Source organism: Oryctolagus cuniculus, chromosome 9 (assembly GCF_051225735.1).
Source record: "Oryctolagus cuniculus isolate XC-2025 breed Fujian yellow rabbit chromosome 9, ASM5122573v1, whole genome shotgun sequence".
In the NCBI taxonomy this organism is placed as follows: Eukaryota; Metazoa; Chordata; class Mammalia; order Lagomorpha; family Leporidae; genus Oryctolagus; species Oryctolagus cuniculus.
The window spans coordinates 132,436,487-132,456,528 of NC_142875.1; the positions used below are offsets into that span (position 1 = coordinate 132,436,487).

Consider the following 20,042-nt stretch of genomic DNA (forward strand, 5'->3'; position numbering starts at 1 on the left):
CAGATTACGTTCAGAGGATCTCCAATTAAGACTCACAGCTGGGGCCGGCGCCGCGGCTCACTAGGCTAATCCTCCGCCTAGCGGCGCCGGCACACCAGGTCCTAGTCCCGGTTGGGGCACCGGATTCTGTCCCGGTTGCCCCTCTTCCAGGCCAGCCCTCTGCTGTGGCCAGGGAGTGCAGTGGAGGATGGCCCAGGTGCTTGGGCCCTGCACCCCATGGGAGACCAGGAAAAGCACCTGGCTCCTGGCTCCTGCCATCGGATCAGCGCGGTGTGCCGGCCGCAGCGCGCCGGCCGCGGCGGCCATTGGAGGGTGAACCAACGGCAAAGGAAGACCTTTCTCTCTGTCTCTCTCTCTCACTGTCCACTCTGCCTGTCAAAAAAAAAAAAAAAAAAAAGACTCACAGCTGACTTTTCATCAGAAACCCTACAGGCTAGGAGAGAATGGCAAGATATATTCCAAGTCTTAAGAGAAAAAAAAAAAAAAAAAACAGCTAACCCAGAATACTGTATCCTGCAAAATTCTCATCTATGAATGATGGTGAAATAAAGACCTTCCATAAGAAACATAAATTGAAAGAATTTGTCACCATTGGTCCAGCCTTACAAAAGATACTTAAGCTTGTGCTACACACAGAAACACAGAAAAATAGCCATCATTATAAAAAAAGGTGAAGTCATAATATCTCTCAGTAAAAGTACAAAGGAAATCCCATGTAAACAATAGAAATATTTATGGAAAAATGTCAGGGCCAAGTCATTACTTATCAATAGTCACCTTGAAGGTAAATGGCATCAACTCTCCAGTTAAAAGACAAACAAAGTGGCTGAATGAATTAAAAAAGTAAACCCATCAATTTGCTGCCTACAAGAAATGCATCTCAGCAAGAAAGACCTACAGACTGAACATGAAAGGGATGAGGATGGAAAGATACCCATGCTAGCAGAAACCAAAAAAGAGCTGGTGTAGCCATCCTCATATCAGAAAAAATAGACTTTAACACAGAAACTGTTAAAAGAGTCAAAGAATGACACTGCAATAATGAAGGGATCAATTTAACAGTATATGTACCTAATTACAGGACACTTAGCTATTTAAAAGAAATATTAATGGCTATAAAGAGAGACATAGACTCCCATACAATAGTATTAGGGGGACTTCAATATCCCACTTTCGGCAATGGACAGATCAACCAGACAGAAAATCAACAAGGAGGAGAGACGCCCAGGGCTCGGAGTCCACACATCGGCGCTGGAAGCGGAGATGAGCTCAGTAACCGGAGACATTGGCGGGGAAACGGCGGACAGAATTTTAGAGGGACGCGGGTTTTGAAGTGGGAAAGTCCAACAGACTACAGGAGAGAAGGAAAAATAAATAAATAAATAAATAGGTGGGGGCATACTGGTACAGACAAGTTCCACTCTCTGCCAACCTTGCAAAGGCGAGCAAGAGACAAAGAGCTGGGATATACATAATAAAAGGGGAGACTTAAGGCTACAATTCAGTAGCCTAGGCAACCCAGTGGGAGTCCACAGGAGAAACTGAGCCTGCACAGACTCTTTGGGTAGAAGCCAGCTGAAGCTAAATACCATCCATTCTGCTCAGCCTTGCAGTATTACTTACCTCCTGAACAAAAAATAAAATAAAATAAATGAATAAATAAATAAATAAAGAGAGATTTACCACGCATAACCTGAAGGTGTCACCTTTGCACACCTGTAACCCTGAAGAACCAAGCAGAGCTCTCAGGCCACACCCATTTCAAGCCTCCAAGGCTCCTCCAACAGCAGGCAGTCCACTTAACACGGACATAGTATAATAATAATAAAAAAAACACCTCACAGTGAGGGAAACAGAATTAACCATGCCAAGCAATAAACACAGAAATTGAGGGAACAAGATCAACGATGACATTATGATGCCTCCAAATAAACAAAACACCCCAAGCCAAGATTATGAAGATGATGAGATAGAAGAAATGCAAGATACGAATTTCAAAAATTTATGATAAGAACATTTAGAAGTTTTCAAAAGCAAATCCTTGAACTACAGAAATCCTTATTGGACAGGATTGAAAATCTCTCTCATGAAAATGAAATTTTAAGGAAGAATCAAAATGAAACGCAGAAACTAGTAGAGCAGGAAAGTGTGATAGTGAAGAGAAATCAAAATGAAATGAAGATCTCAATAGATCAAATGACAAACACATTAGAAAGCCTTAAAAACAGAATGGGTGAAGCAGAAGAGAGAATATCGGACTTTGAAGACAGAGAACAGGAAAGGATACAGTCAAGCCAAAGGAAAGAAGAGGAAATTAGAAATCTAAAAAATATTGTTGGGAATCTACAGGATACTATTAAAAAAAAAAAACCAACATTCGGGTTCTAGGAGTTCCTGAAGGCATGGAGAGAGAGAAAGGATTAGAAGGCCTTTTTTGTGAGATACTAGCAGAGAACTTTCCAGGTCTGGAGAAGGACAGAGATATCCTAGTACAGGAAGCTCATGGAACCCCCAGTAAACATGACCAAAAGAGATCCTCACCACGACACGTTGTAATTAAACTCACCACAGTGAAACATAAAGAAAAGATCCTAAAATGTGCAAGAGAGAAACGTCAGATTACTCTCAGAGGATCTCCAATCAGACTCACAGCTGACTTCTCATCAGAAACACTACAGGCTAGGAGGGAATGGCGAGACATAGCACAGGTGCTAAGAGAGAAAAATTGCCAGCCCAGAGTATTATATCCTGCCAAGCTCTCATTTGTGAATGAAGGTGAAATAAAGACCTTTCATAGCAAACAGAAATTGAAAGACTTTGTGGCCACTCGTCCGGCCCTGCAAAAGATACTTAAAGATGTGCTACACTCAGAAACACAGAAACATGGCCATCAATATGAAATAAGGGAAAGGAAGAAAACCTACCATTAAAAGAGCATGGGAAGCTCAAAGCATATACTAGAAAATATCTCTGGGAAAATGGCAGGGCAAAGTCACTATGTATCAATAGTCACATTAAACGTGAATGGCCTGAACTGTCCAGTTAAAAGACCCAGACTGGCTGACTGGCTTAAGGAACAACACCCAACTATTTGCTGCCTACAAGAAACACATCTCTCTAACAAAGATGCATGCAGACTGAAAGTGAAAGGTTGGAAAAAGATATTCCATGCCAACAAAAACCAAAAAAAAGCATGTGTAGCCATATTAATATCAGACAAAATAAACTTTAATACAAAAACTGTTACGAGAGACAAAGAGGGGCACTATATAATGATTAAGGGTTCAATTCAACAGGAAGATGTAACTATTATAAATGTATATGCACCTAATTACAAGGCACCGGTCTATTTAAAAGATATGTTAAAGGACTTAAAGGGAGACTTAGATTCCAATACAATAGTACTGGGGGACTTCAATCCTCCACTCTCAGAAATAGACAGATCAAAAGGACAGAAGATCAACAAGGAAACAGCAGATTTAATCGACACTATTGCCCAAATGGATCTAACAGATATCTACAGAACTTTCAACCCTACATCTACAGACTTCACATTCTTCTCAGCAGTGCATGGAACCTTCTCTAGGATGGATCACATACTAGGTCATAAAGCAAGTCTCAGCAAATTTAAAAGAATTAGAATCATACCATGCAGCTTCTCAGACCACAGTGGAATGAAGCTGGAAATTAGCAACTCAGGAAACCCCAGAAAGTATGCAAACACATGGAGACTGGACAACATGCTCCTGAATGAACACTGGGTCATTCAAGAAATCAAAAGAGAAATCAGAAACTTTCTGGAAGTAAATGAGGATAACAACACAACATATCAAAACTTATGGGATACGGCAAAACCAGTATTGAGAGGCAAGTTTATAGCAATAGGGGCCTATATTAAGAAATTGGAAAGGCACCAAATAAATGAGCTTTCAGCGCATCTCAAGGACCTAGAAAAACTGCAGCAAACCAGACCCAAAGCTAGTAGGAGAAGAGAAATAATTAAAATCAGAGAAGAAATCAACAGGATTGAATAAAAAAAAAAAAACATTACAAAAAATCAGCCAAGCGAATAGCTGGTTTTTTGAAAAAATAAACAAAATTGACACCCCATTGGCCCAACTAACTAAAAAAAGAAGAGAAAAGACCCAAATCAATCAAGTCAGAGATGAAAAAGGAAACATAACAACAGATACCACAGAAATAAAAAGAATCATCAGAAATTACTACAAGGACTTGTATGCCAGCAAACAGGGAAACCTATCAGAAATGGATAGATTCCTGGACACATGCAACCTACCTAAATTGAACCATGAAGACATAGAAAACCTAAATAGACCCATAAGTGAAACAGAAATTGAAACCGTAATAAAGGCCCTCCCAACAAAGAAAAGCCCAGGACCAGATGGATTCACTGCTGAATTCTACCAGACATTTAAAGAAGAACTGATTCCATTTCTTCTCAAACTATTCAGAACAATCGAAAAAGATGGAATCCTCCCAAATTCTTTCTATGAAGCCAGCATCACCTTAATCCCTAAGCCAGAGAAAGATGCAGCACTGAAAGAAAATTATAGACCAATATCCCTGATGAACATAGACGCAAAAATCCTCAATAAAATTCTCGCCAATAGAATACAACAACACATCAGGAAAATCATCCACCCAGACCAAGTGGGATTTGTCCCTGGTATGCAGGGATGGTTCAACATTTGCAAATCAATCAGTGTGATTCATCACATTAACAGACTGCAGAAGAAAAACCATATGATTATCTCAATAGATGCAGAGAAAGCATTTGATAAGATTCAACACCCTTTCATGATGAAAACTTTAAGCAAATTGGGTATAGAAGGAACATTCCTCAATATAATCAAAGCAATTTATGAAAAGCCCACAGCCAGCATCCTATTGAATGGGGAAAAGCTGGAAGCATTTCCACTGAGATCTGGCACCAGACAGGGATGCCCACTCTCACCACTTCTATTTAACATGGTTCTGGAAGTTTTAGCCAGAGCCATCAGACAAGAAAAAGAAATTAAAGGAATACAAATTGAGAAGGAAGAACTCAAACTATCCCTCTTTGCAGACGATATGATTCTTTACTCAGGGGATCCAAAGAACTCTACTAAGAGACTATTGGAACTCATAGAGGAGTTTGGCAAAGTGGCAGGGTATAAAATCAATGCACAAAAATCAACAGCCTTTGTATACACAAGCAATGCCATGGCTGAGAAAGAACTGCTAAGATCAATCCCATTCACAATAGCTACAAAAACAATCAAATACCTTGGAATAAACTTAACCAAGGACGTTAAAGATCTCTACGATGAGAATTACAAAATCTTAAAGAAAGAAGTAGAAGAGGATACCAAAAAATGGAAAAATCTTCCATGCTCATGGATTGGAAGAATCAACATCATCAAAATGTCCATTCTCCCAAAAGCAATTTATAGATTCAATGCAATACCAATCAAGATACCAAAGACATTCTTCTCAGATCTAGAAAAAATGATGCTGAAATTCATATGGAGGCACAAGAGACCTCGAATAGCTAAAGCAATCTTATACAACAAAAACAAAGCCGGAGGCATCACAATACCAGATTTCAGGACATACTACAGGGCAGTTGTAATCAAAACAGCATGGTACTGGTACAGAAACAGATGGATAGACCAATGGAACAGAATTGAAACACCAGAAATCAACCCAAACATCTACAGCCAACTTATATTTGATCAAGGATCTAAAACCAATTCCTGGAGCAAGGACAGTCTATTCAATAAATGGTGCTGGGAAAACTGGATTTCCACGTGCAGAAGCATGAAGCAAGACCCCTACCTTACACCTTACACAAAAATCCACTCAACGTGGATTAAAGACCTAAATCTACGACCTGACACCATCAAGTTATTAGAGAACATTGAAGAAACCCTTCAAGATATTGGCACAGGCAAAGAATTTCTGGAAAAGACCCGGGAGGCACAGGCAGTCAAAGCCAAAATCAACTATTGGGATTGCATCAAATTGAGAAGTTTCTGTACTGCAAAAGAAACAGTCAGAAGAGTGAAGAGACAACCGACAGAATGGGAAAAAATATTTGCAAACTATGCAACAGATAAAGGGTTGATAACCAGAATCTACAAAGAGATCAAGAAACTCCACAAAAACAAAACAAACAACCTACTTAAGAGATGGGCCAAGGACCTCAATAGACATTTTTCAAAAGAGGAAATCCAAATGGCCAAGAGACTCATGAGAAAATGTTCAAGGTCACTAGCAATCAGGGAAATGCAAATCAAAACCACAATGAGGTTTCACCTCACCCTGGTTAGAATGGCTCACATACAGAAATCTACCAACAACAGATGCTGGCAAGGATGTGGGGAAAAAGGGACACTAACCCACTGTTGGTGGGAATGCAAACTGGTCAAGCCACTATGGAAGTCAGTCTGGAGATTCCTCAGAAACCTGAATATAACCCTACTGTTCGACCCAGCCATCCCACTCCTTGGAATTTACCCAAAGGAGTTTAAATTGGCAAACAAAAAAGCGGTCTGCACCCTAATGTTTATTGCAGCACAATTCACAATAGCCAAGACCTGGAACCAACCTAAATGCCCATCAACGGTAGACTGGATAAAGAAATTATGGGATATGTACTCTTTAGAATACTATACTGCAGTAAGAAACAACGAAATCCAGTCATTTGCAACAAAATGGAGGAATCTGGAACACATCATGCTGAGTGAAGTAAGCCAGTCCCAAAGGAACAAATACCATATGTTCTCCCTGATTGGTGACAACTGACTGAACACCAAAAGAAAACCTGTTGAAGTGAAATGGACACTATGAGAAACAGTGACTTGATCAGCATAGCCCTGACTGTTAATGAACAACTTAATACATTATCCCTCTTAGTAGTTTTTTTTGTCTGCTCTACTTAATATGACTGGTTCAATTCTGTAATTAATCCACAGTTATTCTAAATGTTGAAATTTAACTGAAATGTGATCCCTGTTAAACATAAGAGTGGGAATAAGAGAGGGAAGAGATGTACAATTTGGGACATGCTCAAGCTGACTTGCCCCAAATGGTGGAGTTAGAAACATACTAGGGGATTCCAATTCAATCCCATCAAGGTGGCATGTACCAATGCCATCTCACTAGTCCAAGTGATCAATTTCAGTTCACAATTGATCATAATGAAAGGACTAAGAGTCAAAGGGAGCACATAAACAAGTCTAGTACCTGCTAATACTAACTGATAGAATAAATAAAGGGGAGAGTGATCCAACATGGGAAGCGAGATACTCAGCAGACTCATAGAAGGGCGGATGTCCTAAACAGCACTCTGACCTCAGAATCAGCCCTAAAGGCATTCGGATCTGGCTGAAAAGCCCATGAGAGTATTTCAGGCATGGAAAGCCAAGACACTCTGGGGGGGGGGGGAACCTAAATGAAAGATCTCTGTGAGTGAGATCCCAGTGGAAAGAACAGGTCTTCAAAGAAGGAGGTACCTTTCTCTGAAGGGAGGAGAGAACCTCAACTTTGACTATGACCTTGTCTAAACAAGATAAGAGTCGGAGAACTCAAGGGGCTTCCATAGCCTTGGAAACTCATGACTGGAGCATGGGGAGATTACTGAGGCCATAAACAAGAGTGTCAATTTGTTAAGTCAACAACAGGAGTCACTGTGCACTTACTCCTCATGTAGGATCTCTGTCCTTAGCGTGCTGTACATTGAGACTTAATGCTATAACGAGTACTCAAACAGTATATTTCACTTTGTGTTTCTATGGGGGTGCAAACTGTTGAAAGTTTTACTTAATGTATACTAAACTGATCTACTGTAAAAAAAAAAAAAAAAAAGAAGAAGGAATTATCAATTCCCAACTTGACTCTCACTGGGATTAAACATGACAATAGGTCTGATCTGATTTCATCATCATTTAAAAAATCATCTATTATTTTTCACTTTATGTTTCTGTGTGGGAGCAAACTGTTGAAATCTTTACTTAATGTATGCTAAACTGATCTGTAGATAAAGAGAATCAAAAATGAATCTTGATGTGAATGGAAGGGGAGAGGGAGTGGGAGAGGGGAGGGTTGCGGGTGGGAGGGACGTTATGGGGGGGAAGCCATTGTAATCCATAAGCTGTACTCTAAAAATGCATCAGAACGATCACTGACCAGGATGAAGTGAGATTTAACCCTGGTATGCAGGGATGGTTCAACACTCACAAATCAATGTGATATATAACATTAACAAATTGAAGACTAAAAACCATATGATTATCTCAATAGAAGCAGAGAAAGCATTTGATAAAATGCAACACCCTAAGCAAATTGAGTATAGGAGGAACATTCCTGACACAATCAATTTAAGACAATTCCAGAGCCAGCGTCGTATTGAATGGGGAAAAATTGGAAGCATTCCCACTGAGATCCTGAACTAGACAAGGATGCCCACTCTCACCACTGCTATAGTCCTGGAAGTTTTAGACAGAGCCATTAGGCAAGAAAAAGAAATCAAGGGCCCACAAAGCAGGAGGGAGGAAGTCAAACTATCCCTACTTGATTCTATAAATAGGGGATACAAAAGACTCCACTAAGAAACTATTCAAACTCATAAAAGAATTTGGTAAAGTGGCAGGATATAAAATCAACACACAAAAATCAACAGCCTTTGTATACACAGACAATGCCAAAGCTGAGAAAGAACTTCTAAGGTCAATCCCATTCACAATAGCTACAAAAAAAAAAATCAAATACCTTGGAATAAATTTAACCAAGGATGTCAAAGATTTCTATGATTGAATTATAAAACATTAAAGAAAGAAATAAAAAATAAAGAAAAAGAAATAAAGAATAAAGAACATAAAAAAATGGGGAAATCTCCCATGGATTGGAAGAATTGATATCATCAAAATGTCCATATTACCAAAAGCAATTTACAGATTCAATGTGATACCAATTAAAATACTAAGGACATTCTTCTCAGATGCAGAAATTCGTATGGAAATACAGGAGACCACGAATAGCCAATGCAATCTTATACACAAAAAACAAAGCCAGAGGTATCACAATACCAGATTTCAAGACATACTACAAGGTGGTTATAATCTAAACAGCCTGGTATTGGTACAAAAACAGATGGATAGGCCAATGTAACACAACAGAAATGCCAGAAATCATTCCATGCATCTACAACCAGCTTATCTTTGACAAAGGAGCTAAAATCAATCTCAGAGCAAGGACAGTCTCCCCAACCAACTGGGTCTCCACATGCAGACTTATGAAGCAAGACCCCTACTTCACATTTTACACAAAAATCCATTCAACATGGATGAAAGATCTAAATCTTGGACCTGATACCATCATATTATTAGAGAACATTGGGGAAACCCTACAAGACACTGGGATTGGTAAAGACTTCTTAGAAAAGACCCCAGAGGCACAGGCAATCAAACTCAAAATTGACAAATAGGGTTACATCAAATTGAGAAACTTCCGTACTACAAAAGATATACTTAGCAAGGTGAAGAGTCAACTGACAAAATGGGAGAAATTATTTGCAAACTATGCAACTGATAAAGTATTAAATAAGCAGTATTAAATAACTATTGATAAGTATTAATTTAATTAGTATTAAATAACTATTAATAAGTATTAAATAATTCAACAATAAAACAACCCAGGTAAGAAATGGGCAAAAGACTTAAACAGGCATTTTTCAAAAGAAGAAATCCAAATGGCCAGCAGACACATGAAAACATGTTCTGAACGCCAAGCTGTCAGGGAAATGCAAATCACAACAATGAGGTTTCATCTAACCCCTGTTAGAATGGCTGTCATACAGAAATCAATAAACAATAAATGCTGGCAAGGATGTGGGGGAAAAGGTACCCTAATCCCACGTTGGTGGCAATGTAAACTGGTAAAGCCACTATCAAAGACAGTATGGAGATACCTCAGAAATCTACATACAGACCTGCCATATGACCCAGCCATCCCACTCCTGGGAATTAACCCAAGGGACATAAAATCAGGATATGAAAGAATTATCTGCACCCCCATGTTTACTGCAGCTCAACTCACAATAGCTGACATATGGAATCAACCCAAATGCCTGTCAACTGAAGACTGGATAAAGAAACTATGGGATATGTACACCATGGAATACTACACAGTGGTAAAAAACAAAAGTAAGGCCAGCGCCACAGCTCACTAGGCTAATCCTCCACCTGCGGCGCCGGCACACCGGGTTCTAGTCCCGGTCGGGGTGCCGGATTCTGTCCCGGTTGCCCCTCTTCCAGGCCAGCTCTCTGCTGTGGCCCAGGAGTGCAGTGGAGGATGGCCCAAGTGCTTGGGCCCTGCACCCCATGGGAGACCAGGATAAGCACCTGGCTCCTGCCATCAGATCAGCGCGGTGCGCTGGCTGCAGTGCGCTGGCCGCGGTGGCCGTTGGAGGGTGAACCAACGGCAAAGGAAGACCTTTCTCTCTGTCTCTTTCTCTCACTGTCCACTCTGCCTGTCCAAAAAAAACCAAAAACAAACAAACAAACAAACAAACAAAAAAAAAAAAAAACAAAAGTAAGTCTGGTCATCTGCAACAAAATGGATGAAACTGGAAAACATTGTACTTTGAGAAATCAGCAAGTCCCAAAATGACAAATACCACATGTTCTCCCTGACCTCTGGTAGCTAATAAAGCTAAAAGCTAATCTATAGAAGTGAAATCTATAGAAGTGAAATTGTGAGATGCAATGACTTTGGACAGCACTTGTCTGGACTGCTGAGGAACGGTTATTTTGTTTTTCATGTTATTTGAACTGTTTACTTCACATAGAGTTAATCACACGTGTACAAAGTTAATTGAAAATAGGTCTTAATAGAAAATAAGAATCGGAATAGGAGATGGAGGAGGAAGAGGAGTGGGAGAGTGGGCGGTCAGGTGGGTGGGCAAGTGGTGCTGTGGGAAGAATCACCATGTTCCTAAAGTTGTAATTGTAAATGTATGAAGTTTGTATTCCTTAAATAAAAGGTTTCTGGGGAAAAAACTAGTCTAATCAAGACAAAAGGATATGACCCAAATAAATAAAATCAGAGATGTAAAAGAAAATATTGTAGTTTATCCCACATAAATACAAAAGAACACTAGGGACTACTAAGAACAAGCCAACAAACCAGAAAACCTGGAATAAATGGATAAATAATCTACTAAAATAGGACCATGAAAACCTTAATAGACCAATAGTAAGTCATGAGATTGCATTGGTAATAAAAACTGTCCCAAGGAAGAATAGCCCAAAATTGCATGGCTCCACTGCTGAATTCTACCAATTGTTAAGGAAGAACAAACACCAGTTCTTCTCAAAATATTCTAATTAATTCAAAGGAATTGAACTCTTCCAAACTCATTATCTGTGGACACTATTACCTCAAATCCAAAATCACAAAATAACACAATGAAACCACAGACCAACATCCTTCATGAACACAGACGCAAAAACTCTCAACAAAGTATTAGTAAAGTGAGCCAAATAGTACATATAAAGATAATTCACATGACCAAGCAGGATTTAATCCTGGGGATGCAGGCATGGTTCAGCACAGGCAAATCAATAAACACAACACAGCACAGCAACAGAATGGAAAATGCAAATCATATTATTATGTTGGTGGATGTGGAAAAAGCATTTAATAAAATTTAAGATCTATTCATGATTAAAAAAAAAAACACCCTGAACAAATTAGCTTTAGAAGGAACATATATCAGTATAATGAAGGTTATTTATGACAAACCCACAGCCAATGCCATATTTTGTAGAGCAAAGCTGAAAGCATGTTTTCCAACCTGGGACTTTACAAGCCTCCCCACTTTCATTGTTCTTATCCAATAAAGTACAGGAAGTTTCTAGCCAGAGCCATTAGGTGAGTGGAAAAAATAAGAGGCATAGTCCCGGTCGGGGCGCCGGATTCTGTCCCGGTTGTCCCTCTTCCAGGCCAGCTCTCTGCTGTGGCCAGGGAGTGCAGTGGAGGATGGCCCAAGTACTTGGGCCCTGCACCCCATGGGAGACCAGGAGGAAGCTCCTGGCTCCTGCCATTGGATCAGCGCTGTGCGCCGGCCGCAGTGCGCCGGCCGCGGCGGCCATTGGAGGGTGAACCAACGGCAAAGGAAGACCTTTCTCTCTCTCTGTCTCTCTCTCTCACTGTCCACTCTGCCTGTCAAAAAAAAAAAAAAAAAAAAAAAAAAAAGCACACAAAGAGCAAAAAAAAAAAAAGTCAAATTACACATGCTTGGAGATTATATGATTCTTTGTTGAAATTTAACTTAAGGCATACAAGTGTCATGTATTCCATGTGTACAAATTCAGGACCAGAGAGATACTCCCCACCCTAGCCTCTCCCCTGCCCATACAACCGCCCTTCCTCCTCCCTCCTCTCTAATCCCTCTCTGAATTTTTACAGTGGTCTACTTTCAGTCTATTTTATACTTTTAATATTAACTCTGCACTAACTAAAGGGTTAACAAGTAGTGGGAGGAAAAAAGAGATTATTAAGGATAAACTAAAAACTCCAAAAAACTATTATAATTTTTAGACAAATTCTTCAAAATTTATATGCACAAAACTAACATACCCATATCACTACCACCAGTATGAACTCACTGAAAAACAACCCATAATATCCATCCCATCTATAATACCTACCAAATAATAATTTGTCTTACTGTAAATTTGACTCTGGATGTGAAAGATCTATATAATGACAATTACAAAACACTAATTAAAGAAACTGAAGACACAAAGCAATATGAATATCACCCATGTTTATGGATTGGAAAAAGAGAATTAATATATTTATATTAGCAATTCCTGTCAAAATATCACTGATTCTACTGACACAACTGAAAAAAAAAAAAAAAAAACTTAAAATGTGTATGGAAGTACAAAAGACCCACTGGTACAGAAGCAGCCACAAAGAATAGTGAAACTGAACACAGATCCCAGAAATAAATCCATGTATCTATAGCCAACTGGTGTTTGACAGTGGCATCAAAAAACTTCTCTGGAGAATGGACAGTCTCTTCATAGATGTCTCTCTACCTCTCAAACATATAACAAATTTTAAAGTGCTGTTGAGATGTATTTTCGAGAAATTTTTAAGGGGTTAATTGACTTCTCAAAGTAAGTTGAGTATCGCACTTAAAACTAAAAATAATTATACAAAGATGTCTTTCAAATTATAGTGATAATTTTATCTAAAAATTTCTGCAGATTATAATATTCTGCTCCTAAGGGAATGTACTGATCACACTCCATCTCTTTCCTGGTTGGAAATCTGTTTCAACTCTGAATACCAATATAAATTTGAATAAATTTCTCAATTTACTATATTAATCCAACTTTTGATCATCAGATGTGTATCTTTGTATTTTTCCCCATTGGAAGGACACATAAATAGCATTTTTCTGAGACCTGCATTTATAAAATTGGAAATAGTGAAAACCAAGTGAAAAATATCAGTGCAAATAAATGGAAAAAGTGAATCTCACCAAGATATTGATCAATGAAATTTGAGATGGGAACTTCTTCTGCATCCCACTTAAGACAGCTTCTAAGCTGGCTCTTCAGACACTCTAGCACTTCAGGAATGATTATCTGGTAGGGAACAAAATTAGCAAGGGCGTTTAGCATAGCAGATAGAGCACCCACCTGAGATGCTGGCATCCCATATGGGCGCTGCTTTGTGTCCTGACTGCTCCACCTCCAATCCTGCTCCCTGCTGATGACCTGGGAAAGCAGAAGATGCCCAAGTGCTTGGGTCCCTGCACCCACGTGGAAGACCCGAAAGAAGCTCCTTGCTTCTAGCTTTGGATGGTCTCAGCTACAGCTCTTGTGACTACTTGGGGGGCGAACGAGCACATGGAAGACCTCTCTCTCTTTCCCTCTGTCTTTAACTATACTCTCAAGTAAATAAACAAATCCTTTAAAACTATGCATGCATTTCAAATGTTTTCCAACAAAATAAACATAGTTTTTGATTGCATAGTTGCAAACTCTTTGGAGTTTCCTTGTTTTACAAATTATTAGCAAATATTTCTGCTCTATCTTTTCCCTACCAATTTGTGTTTTCTCGAGACAATTTTTAAAAAGGTGTATTGTATTTATCTGAAAGGCAGTTACAGAGAGAGACCTTAAACCTGCTGGTCCACTCCCCAAACAGCCACAAAGGGCATAACAGTGAGGAGCATGGGACTCCATCCAGGTCTCCCATGTGAGTAGCAAAGGTCCAAGTACTTGGGCCATCTTCCACTGTTTTCCTGTTAGCAGGGAGCTGGATCAGAAGTGGAGCAACTGGGACTTTAACTGGCACTCATATGGGATGCCCGTGTTTCAGGCAGAAGCTTAACCAGCTGTGCCACAACAAGAAAAACGTTTTAAGACCTTTGATATCTTTTTCTAGTATTGTTCTCAACCTTGTAATTAGAATGCTTATTCTACAAATCATCTGTTACCTACTTGTCATTGTATAAACATCCAAAGAGGAAGATTTAACTCTGTTTCCTCTCAAATCTCCAGCACTCTTGCTTCTTCCAAAACCATGACTTCACTGAACTTTACAGGCACCTGTGCTGTCTATGACAACACTGCCTTTGCTGAATGGGATGCTTCACTGTATGCGCTGACTTCACTGTGTGGGGAGCAACCGAGACTAGACCAAATTACTGGAACTGCTAAGACTAACTCTATGCATCTGATCTCCCATCATATGGCACTGAGAGAGAGCAAACAACTTACACGCAGCTGCCTCACCAATTCAACTAACAAGCTGCAGGAGCTGATCCTGCTCCTGATTGGAGGAGAGCAGCGTGCTCGGCATGTGGGCAGCAGAGTTGGGATTGGTGGAAGAGGACTATAAAGGAGGAGAGAGACAACATGCACCAGGAACATCTGAGGAATCCCTGAGAGAGCCGGCTGGTGGTGTGCCGCTCCTCCGCAGAAGCGGGGGAAGTGGCGGGGGTGCCGCCCCTCCACGGAGGCAGGGGGTGGGGGGGACAGGCAGCAAACCTGGGGAGGGCCGGGCAAAGAGAACAGCGCAGGGTCCGGTGTCATTCCTCCGCGAGTGGGGGAGCGACACACTGGGCCACAAAGCCCTCCGGTATTTGGTAACAGTATTCTCGATGTAACTGTGGGGGTATTTTCCAAGAGATGAATAATTTGAATCAGTAGACTTTGATGTTTCCCTCAACTCCTCACTGAAGACATGAATAGAGCAAAATGGCCCAGAGAAGTCCTTCTTTTTGACTGTTGTGGAGTTAGGATACTGTTCTCAAACTGGGTCCCACAGGGGATGCCAGTGCTGTAGGCAGAGGCCCCTATTAGCATGCGTTCTACAACTAACTCTATTAAAGGCTGTCCTTCAGCCCCACTGTAAAAACCTGAGAGTGTCCTCATTTTGATGGATCTCATCACGTAATAAAATCCTTATGATGAGCTCCTGGACACAGCACAGAAGCAGTTCCTTTTTAGTTATTTATTTTATAAGCTTGATACTTAAGTGGTGGCTGACTGTCTATAAGGTCATTGGCTCACATTATCGGTAGATTGTTTTAAATAAAATTACAGTGTGGTCTTGCTTTTTTATGATACTGTCAACAAGTCTGGCACCAGAATACTATTTTTATCCCTATAAACTTACATTTTGTCTGCAGATATGGATGATCTTGCCGTTTCCCCCAAGCTTAATACATTTTCTAGTTTATTGTTTTAAGTCAATAATTCTAGTTTCCTTCTAAAAGTTTTGATAGATGAGTTTTAAATATTATTTATGTCTTCAGAAACTCTAATCATATGCGTATTAGATACTTTTTGTCTAGCTTCTATTTCTTCTAGTTTCTAAACATTTTTATTTCTTTTTAAAAATATTTGAGAGGTAGAGCCACAGAGAGAGGGAGAGACAGAAAGGTCTTCTATGTGCTGGTTCATTCCCCAGAAGCTCACAAAGACTGGAGCTGGGCCCGTCTGAAGCCAGGAGCAGCTTCTTTGTCTCCCATGCAGATACAGGGGCTCAAGCACTTGGGCCACCTTCCACTGGTTTCTGAGTCCATAGCAGAGAGCTGGATTGGAAGTGGAGCAGCCGGGATCGGCTCTGGCATCCTATGGGATTACGGCATCCCAGGCAGAGGCTTAGCCTACTACGCCGCAATGCTGGCCCCCATTTTTATTTCTTTAACTCATTTCATTTTATGGTTATTTTTCCTCCATTCTTTGCTTATTCAGCTTTCATTGAATCAATTATCCTTTGAGATCTTTGTAATTCATTTTTTTTTGTTTTGTTTTCAGAGATGGTTCTCTTCTTAAGTTTCTTTCTTGAGTTCACTAAACTTTTGTTACCTTCTTCCTTTAGCGATTTTGTTGTTACTTTCATGAGACATTTACCTTAATTTTTTAAAAAATTTGCTTCTAAAAAATCTTCAAATTTTTATTTTAAATTCAGATTCAAGTGCTATGTTACATACTTCTCCAAGCCTTTTTGTTATTTTTATCCTCTTTTGGAAATTTTTATGTATTCAATTTATTTGAAAGGCAGAGAGCGATTACTCACCCACTGGTTCACTCCCCAAGTGTCTCTACCAGCTGGGGCTGGGCCAGATCAACTCTCGGAGCCCAGGACTCAGTCCAGGTCTCCCAAGTGGGTAGCAGGGACCCAAACGCTTTATCCGTCACCTGCTGCCAGCAAGGCTGTGCACTAGAAGCAGGTGGGGTCGGGAGTGCAGCTGGGACTCAAACCCAGTTACCCGGAAAAGTGAGTGGCTGTCCTGAGTCGTGTCTCAGTGCTGCAGCACTTGCTTGCTCCAGAGAAGGAATTTCTTAACAGAAATCTCAGATTCACATCTTCTGGTTTTTATTAAATTCTGCTTTTCCCCTTTGAGAGTCACCTCTTCCAGTTTACTGACATGCAGCCCCACTCACAGACATGCTTGTTTCCTGCAGTGGCGGCCGATGGCGACTGGGCCCTTCTTTCCTCCTTCTCTTTCTGCAAGGCTGTTGCTTCCGCCCCCTTAGCCTTGCTTCTGCTCCCTTGCTGCAGGGATCGCCTCCACTGCCACACCCCCCTCGGCTGCCTTTCTTCCTGGGAGGTGGTTCTCCACGTGCTTCTGCCCTCCCGCTGTGCACTATGAAGCTCCCGTCAGTGCTCGGTCACTCCGTGTCCAACGGTTTCCCCTTTGGTCCCTCCATACTTCATGTATTTCACGGTCTCCCTGTTTTCACGTATGTGTGTGTGTATGTTGGGGTGGAGAGGGTTAACAATGTGAATAGTAACGTGAATAAATAAGCAGAAGTCATGAAGGTCTTTCAGTTCTTTGAAAGGATTAGCAAATTTCTACCGTTAGTAAACAAGGCACCAGGGGTCTGTTGTAAAAGGATCAGAAGCTTTGCACGGCTGGACAGTCTGCACAAATGGAGTGCTGGCTCCACTGGGTCCACCAACTGCCCATGGAGCAAAACCAAGCAACCTGCCCTGCCTCGGGATGGACCAGTGTCCAGGACAGCTCACCCGAGGGGGCACAGCCGGCCTCTGCCTGTGCAGTGATCACAATGGTGTTCAACAAGTACTGCACAATCGGCCATGGATATTACATCAGAAAAGCAGTGTGTGCTGCTGCCGGTTTCACTCACCCTACAATTCTTCCTGAGCACTTACCGTGTGCGTTGTGTCATTTTAGGTGCTGGAGAGAGAGTGGCGAATGAGATGGACAAGGTTTCTGACCCATGGAGAATACATCCCTATATAGAGACAGAGGATATGTGCCGGTAAACAAACTAATGCCGAAATTTGCTTCCTACAGTAAGAGGACCTGAACAGAAGGTGACAGAGTGGGGTAATGGAGCCTCGTGGAATGAGGGGGTGTACGTTACCAGCACTGTCACAGTCTTCTTTGACAGGTGTCACTGAAGACGAGATTCCAAAAAACATCTGCAGCCAGTTACATAGCACCAGGAAGAGAGCTTTCCTAGTCAAGAAAGGAATTCTTGGTAGTATGTGAACTACTTTCCTAACCTAGAACGAAACTGTAATTTATAACAAGCTGTAGCAACGCAGGAAAAGTTGCTAAGCTCTGGTAAATGGACTGGACCGGTAGACAGCTTCCAGCAAAACAGACAGCATCGTAAGTCATCATGCAGTCCCTTCCAGTGAGATATAAAGTTCAAGGGCACCAGGCTTTGAGCCAAGTTTAGTCAATGCCAAAAGGGACATCTGCTTAGGAAAAGGACGATGGCGCCTGCCTAAAAGTTAAAGTGAATTTTCTTCTTCTTCTTCTGTTTTTTTTTTTTTTTTTTTTTTTTTTTTTTGACAGGCAGAGTAGACAGTGAGAGAGAGAGACAGAGAGAAAGGTCTTCCTTTTTGCCGTTGGTTCACCCTCCAATGGCCGCCGCGGCTGGTGCGCTGCGGCCGGCGCACCGCGCTGATCCAAAGGCAGGAGCCAGGTGCTTCTCCTGGTCTCCCATGGGGTGCAGGGCCCAAGCACCTGGGCCATCCTCCACTGCACTCCCGGCCACAGCAGAGAGCTGGCCTGGAAGAGGAGCAACCGGGACAGAATCCGGCACCCCGACTGGGACTAGAACCCGGTGTGCTGGAGCCGCTAGGTGGAGGATTAGCCTAGTGAGCCGCGGCGCCGGCCTAAAGTGAATTTTCTGTTAAGCACTCATTCTCAGTGGACAAGGGAGCAGAGGCTCAGTGCTCTGAATCCCTGGCAGTAGTCAGTGCTTTCTTTCCAGCTCTGCTCTGGGCTCTCCTCGTGTGCTGCAGCACTTGTGGCGCAGGAGATTCACGCTGTCTCTGGAAGACGCAGAGCGAAACGTGCTCCTGACCTCACTCTGCAGAAGCGGCAGAGTTCAGAGACTTGGCCTTGGATTCTACGCATGCTATGGACCGAACACCACAGCACTTCAAACACACTCGTGGAAAACTAATAAAAAGGGAAGTTTACTCTGGTGCAGACAACATTTGAAATCCATACAGCATTTCTAAAACAGATTTATTTATTATTTACTTGAGAGGCAGAGTTAGAGACAAGGAGTATCCGGGACACGAACCAGCGCCCCTCTGGGATGCCAGGTTGCTGGCTTTACCTGTTATGCCACAACACCAGCCTCCAAAATCTAATTCTTTTTTTTTTTTTCTATTTGACAGGTAGAGTTGCAGAAGTGAGAGAGAGAGACAGAGAGTAAGGTCTACCTTCCGTTGGTTCACTCCCCAAAGGGCCACCATGGCTGGCGCTGCACCGATCCAAAGCCAGGAGCCAGGTGCTTCCTCCTGGTCTCCCATGCGGCTGCAGGGCCCAAGCACTTGGGCCATCCTCCACTGCCTTCCCGGGCCACAGCAGAGAGCTGGCCTGGAAGAGGAGCAATCGGGACTAGAGCCCGGCGCCCATATGGGATGCCAGCGCCGCAGGCGGAGGATTAGCCTAGTGAGCCACGGCACCAGCCCTGGGTAAAAGGCAGAAGGAAATAACCATTTTTTCCAGTTTTTGTGGTTACCCAATCAACAAAGTAAAATGTTTGCCTGTCAGGAGTTTTTGATTTGCAGTGAAGAGAAATGAACCAATAGACATTTAACACACAATGTTAACCATCATGATGAATTTACATACAAAGTGTACAACTACAGAAGAGGAAGGGGTTGTACCTGACTACAAGGGTGAGAAAATGCTTAGAGAAGATTTCATTAATGAAATCAATGGCTTGATGTCGGGTGCTGTGGCACAGTGGGTTAAGCTGTTGCTCTGACATCAAGTACCAGTTCAAGTACCAGCTACTGTTCATCCAGCTCCCTGCTAATCCAGCTACTGTTCTCCATCCAGCTCCCTGCTAATGCACCTGGAAAGTAGCAGATGACGGCTCTAATACTTGGGTCCCTGCTGTACACATAGGAGACCTGGACAGAGTTCCTGTCATCTGGCTTCAGCTTGGCCTACCCCTGGTTGTTGTGGCCTTGTGATGAGTGAACCAGCAGACTCCCTCACTGGGTGT

The 20,042-nt window shown here is 41.7% G+C and overlaps 1 protein-coding gene across 1 annotated transcript in view; it reads right to left on the reverse strand.

Annotated features, from left to right (window-relative positions):
* Positions 1–20,042, reverse strand: part of LOC149124775 (uncharacterized) — a 97,063-nt gene that overhangs the window by 71,100 nt on the left and 5,921 nt on the right. Inside the window, exon 4 of the mRNA XM_089303330.1 lies at positions 13,559–13,664. Within this exon, the coding sequence (XP_089159456.1) occupies positions 13,559–13,664 (106 nt within the window). The remainder of the gene's footprint in view (positions 1–13,558; positions 13,665–20,042) is intronic.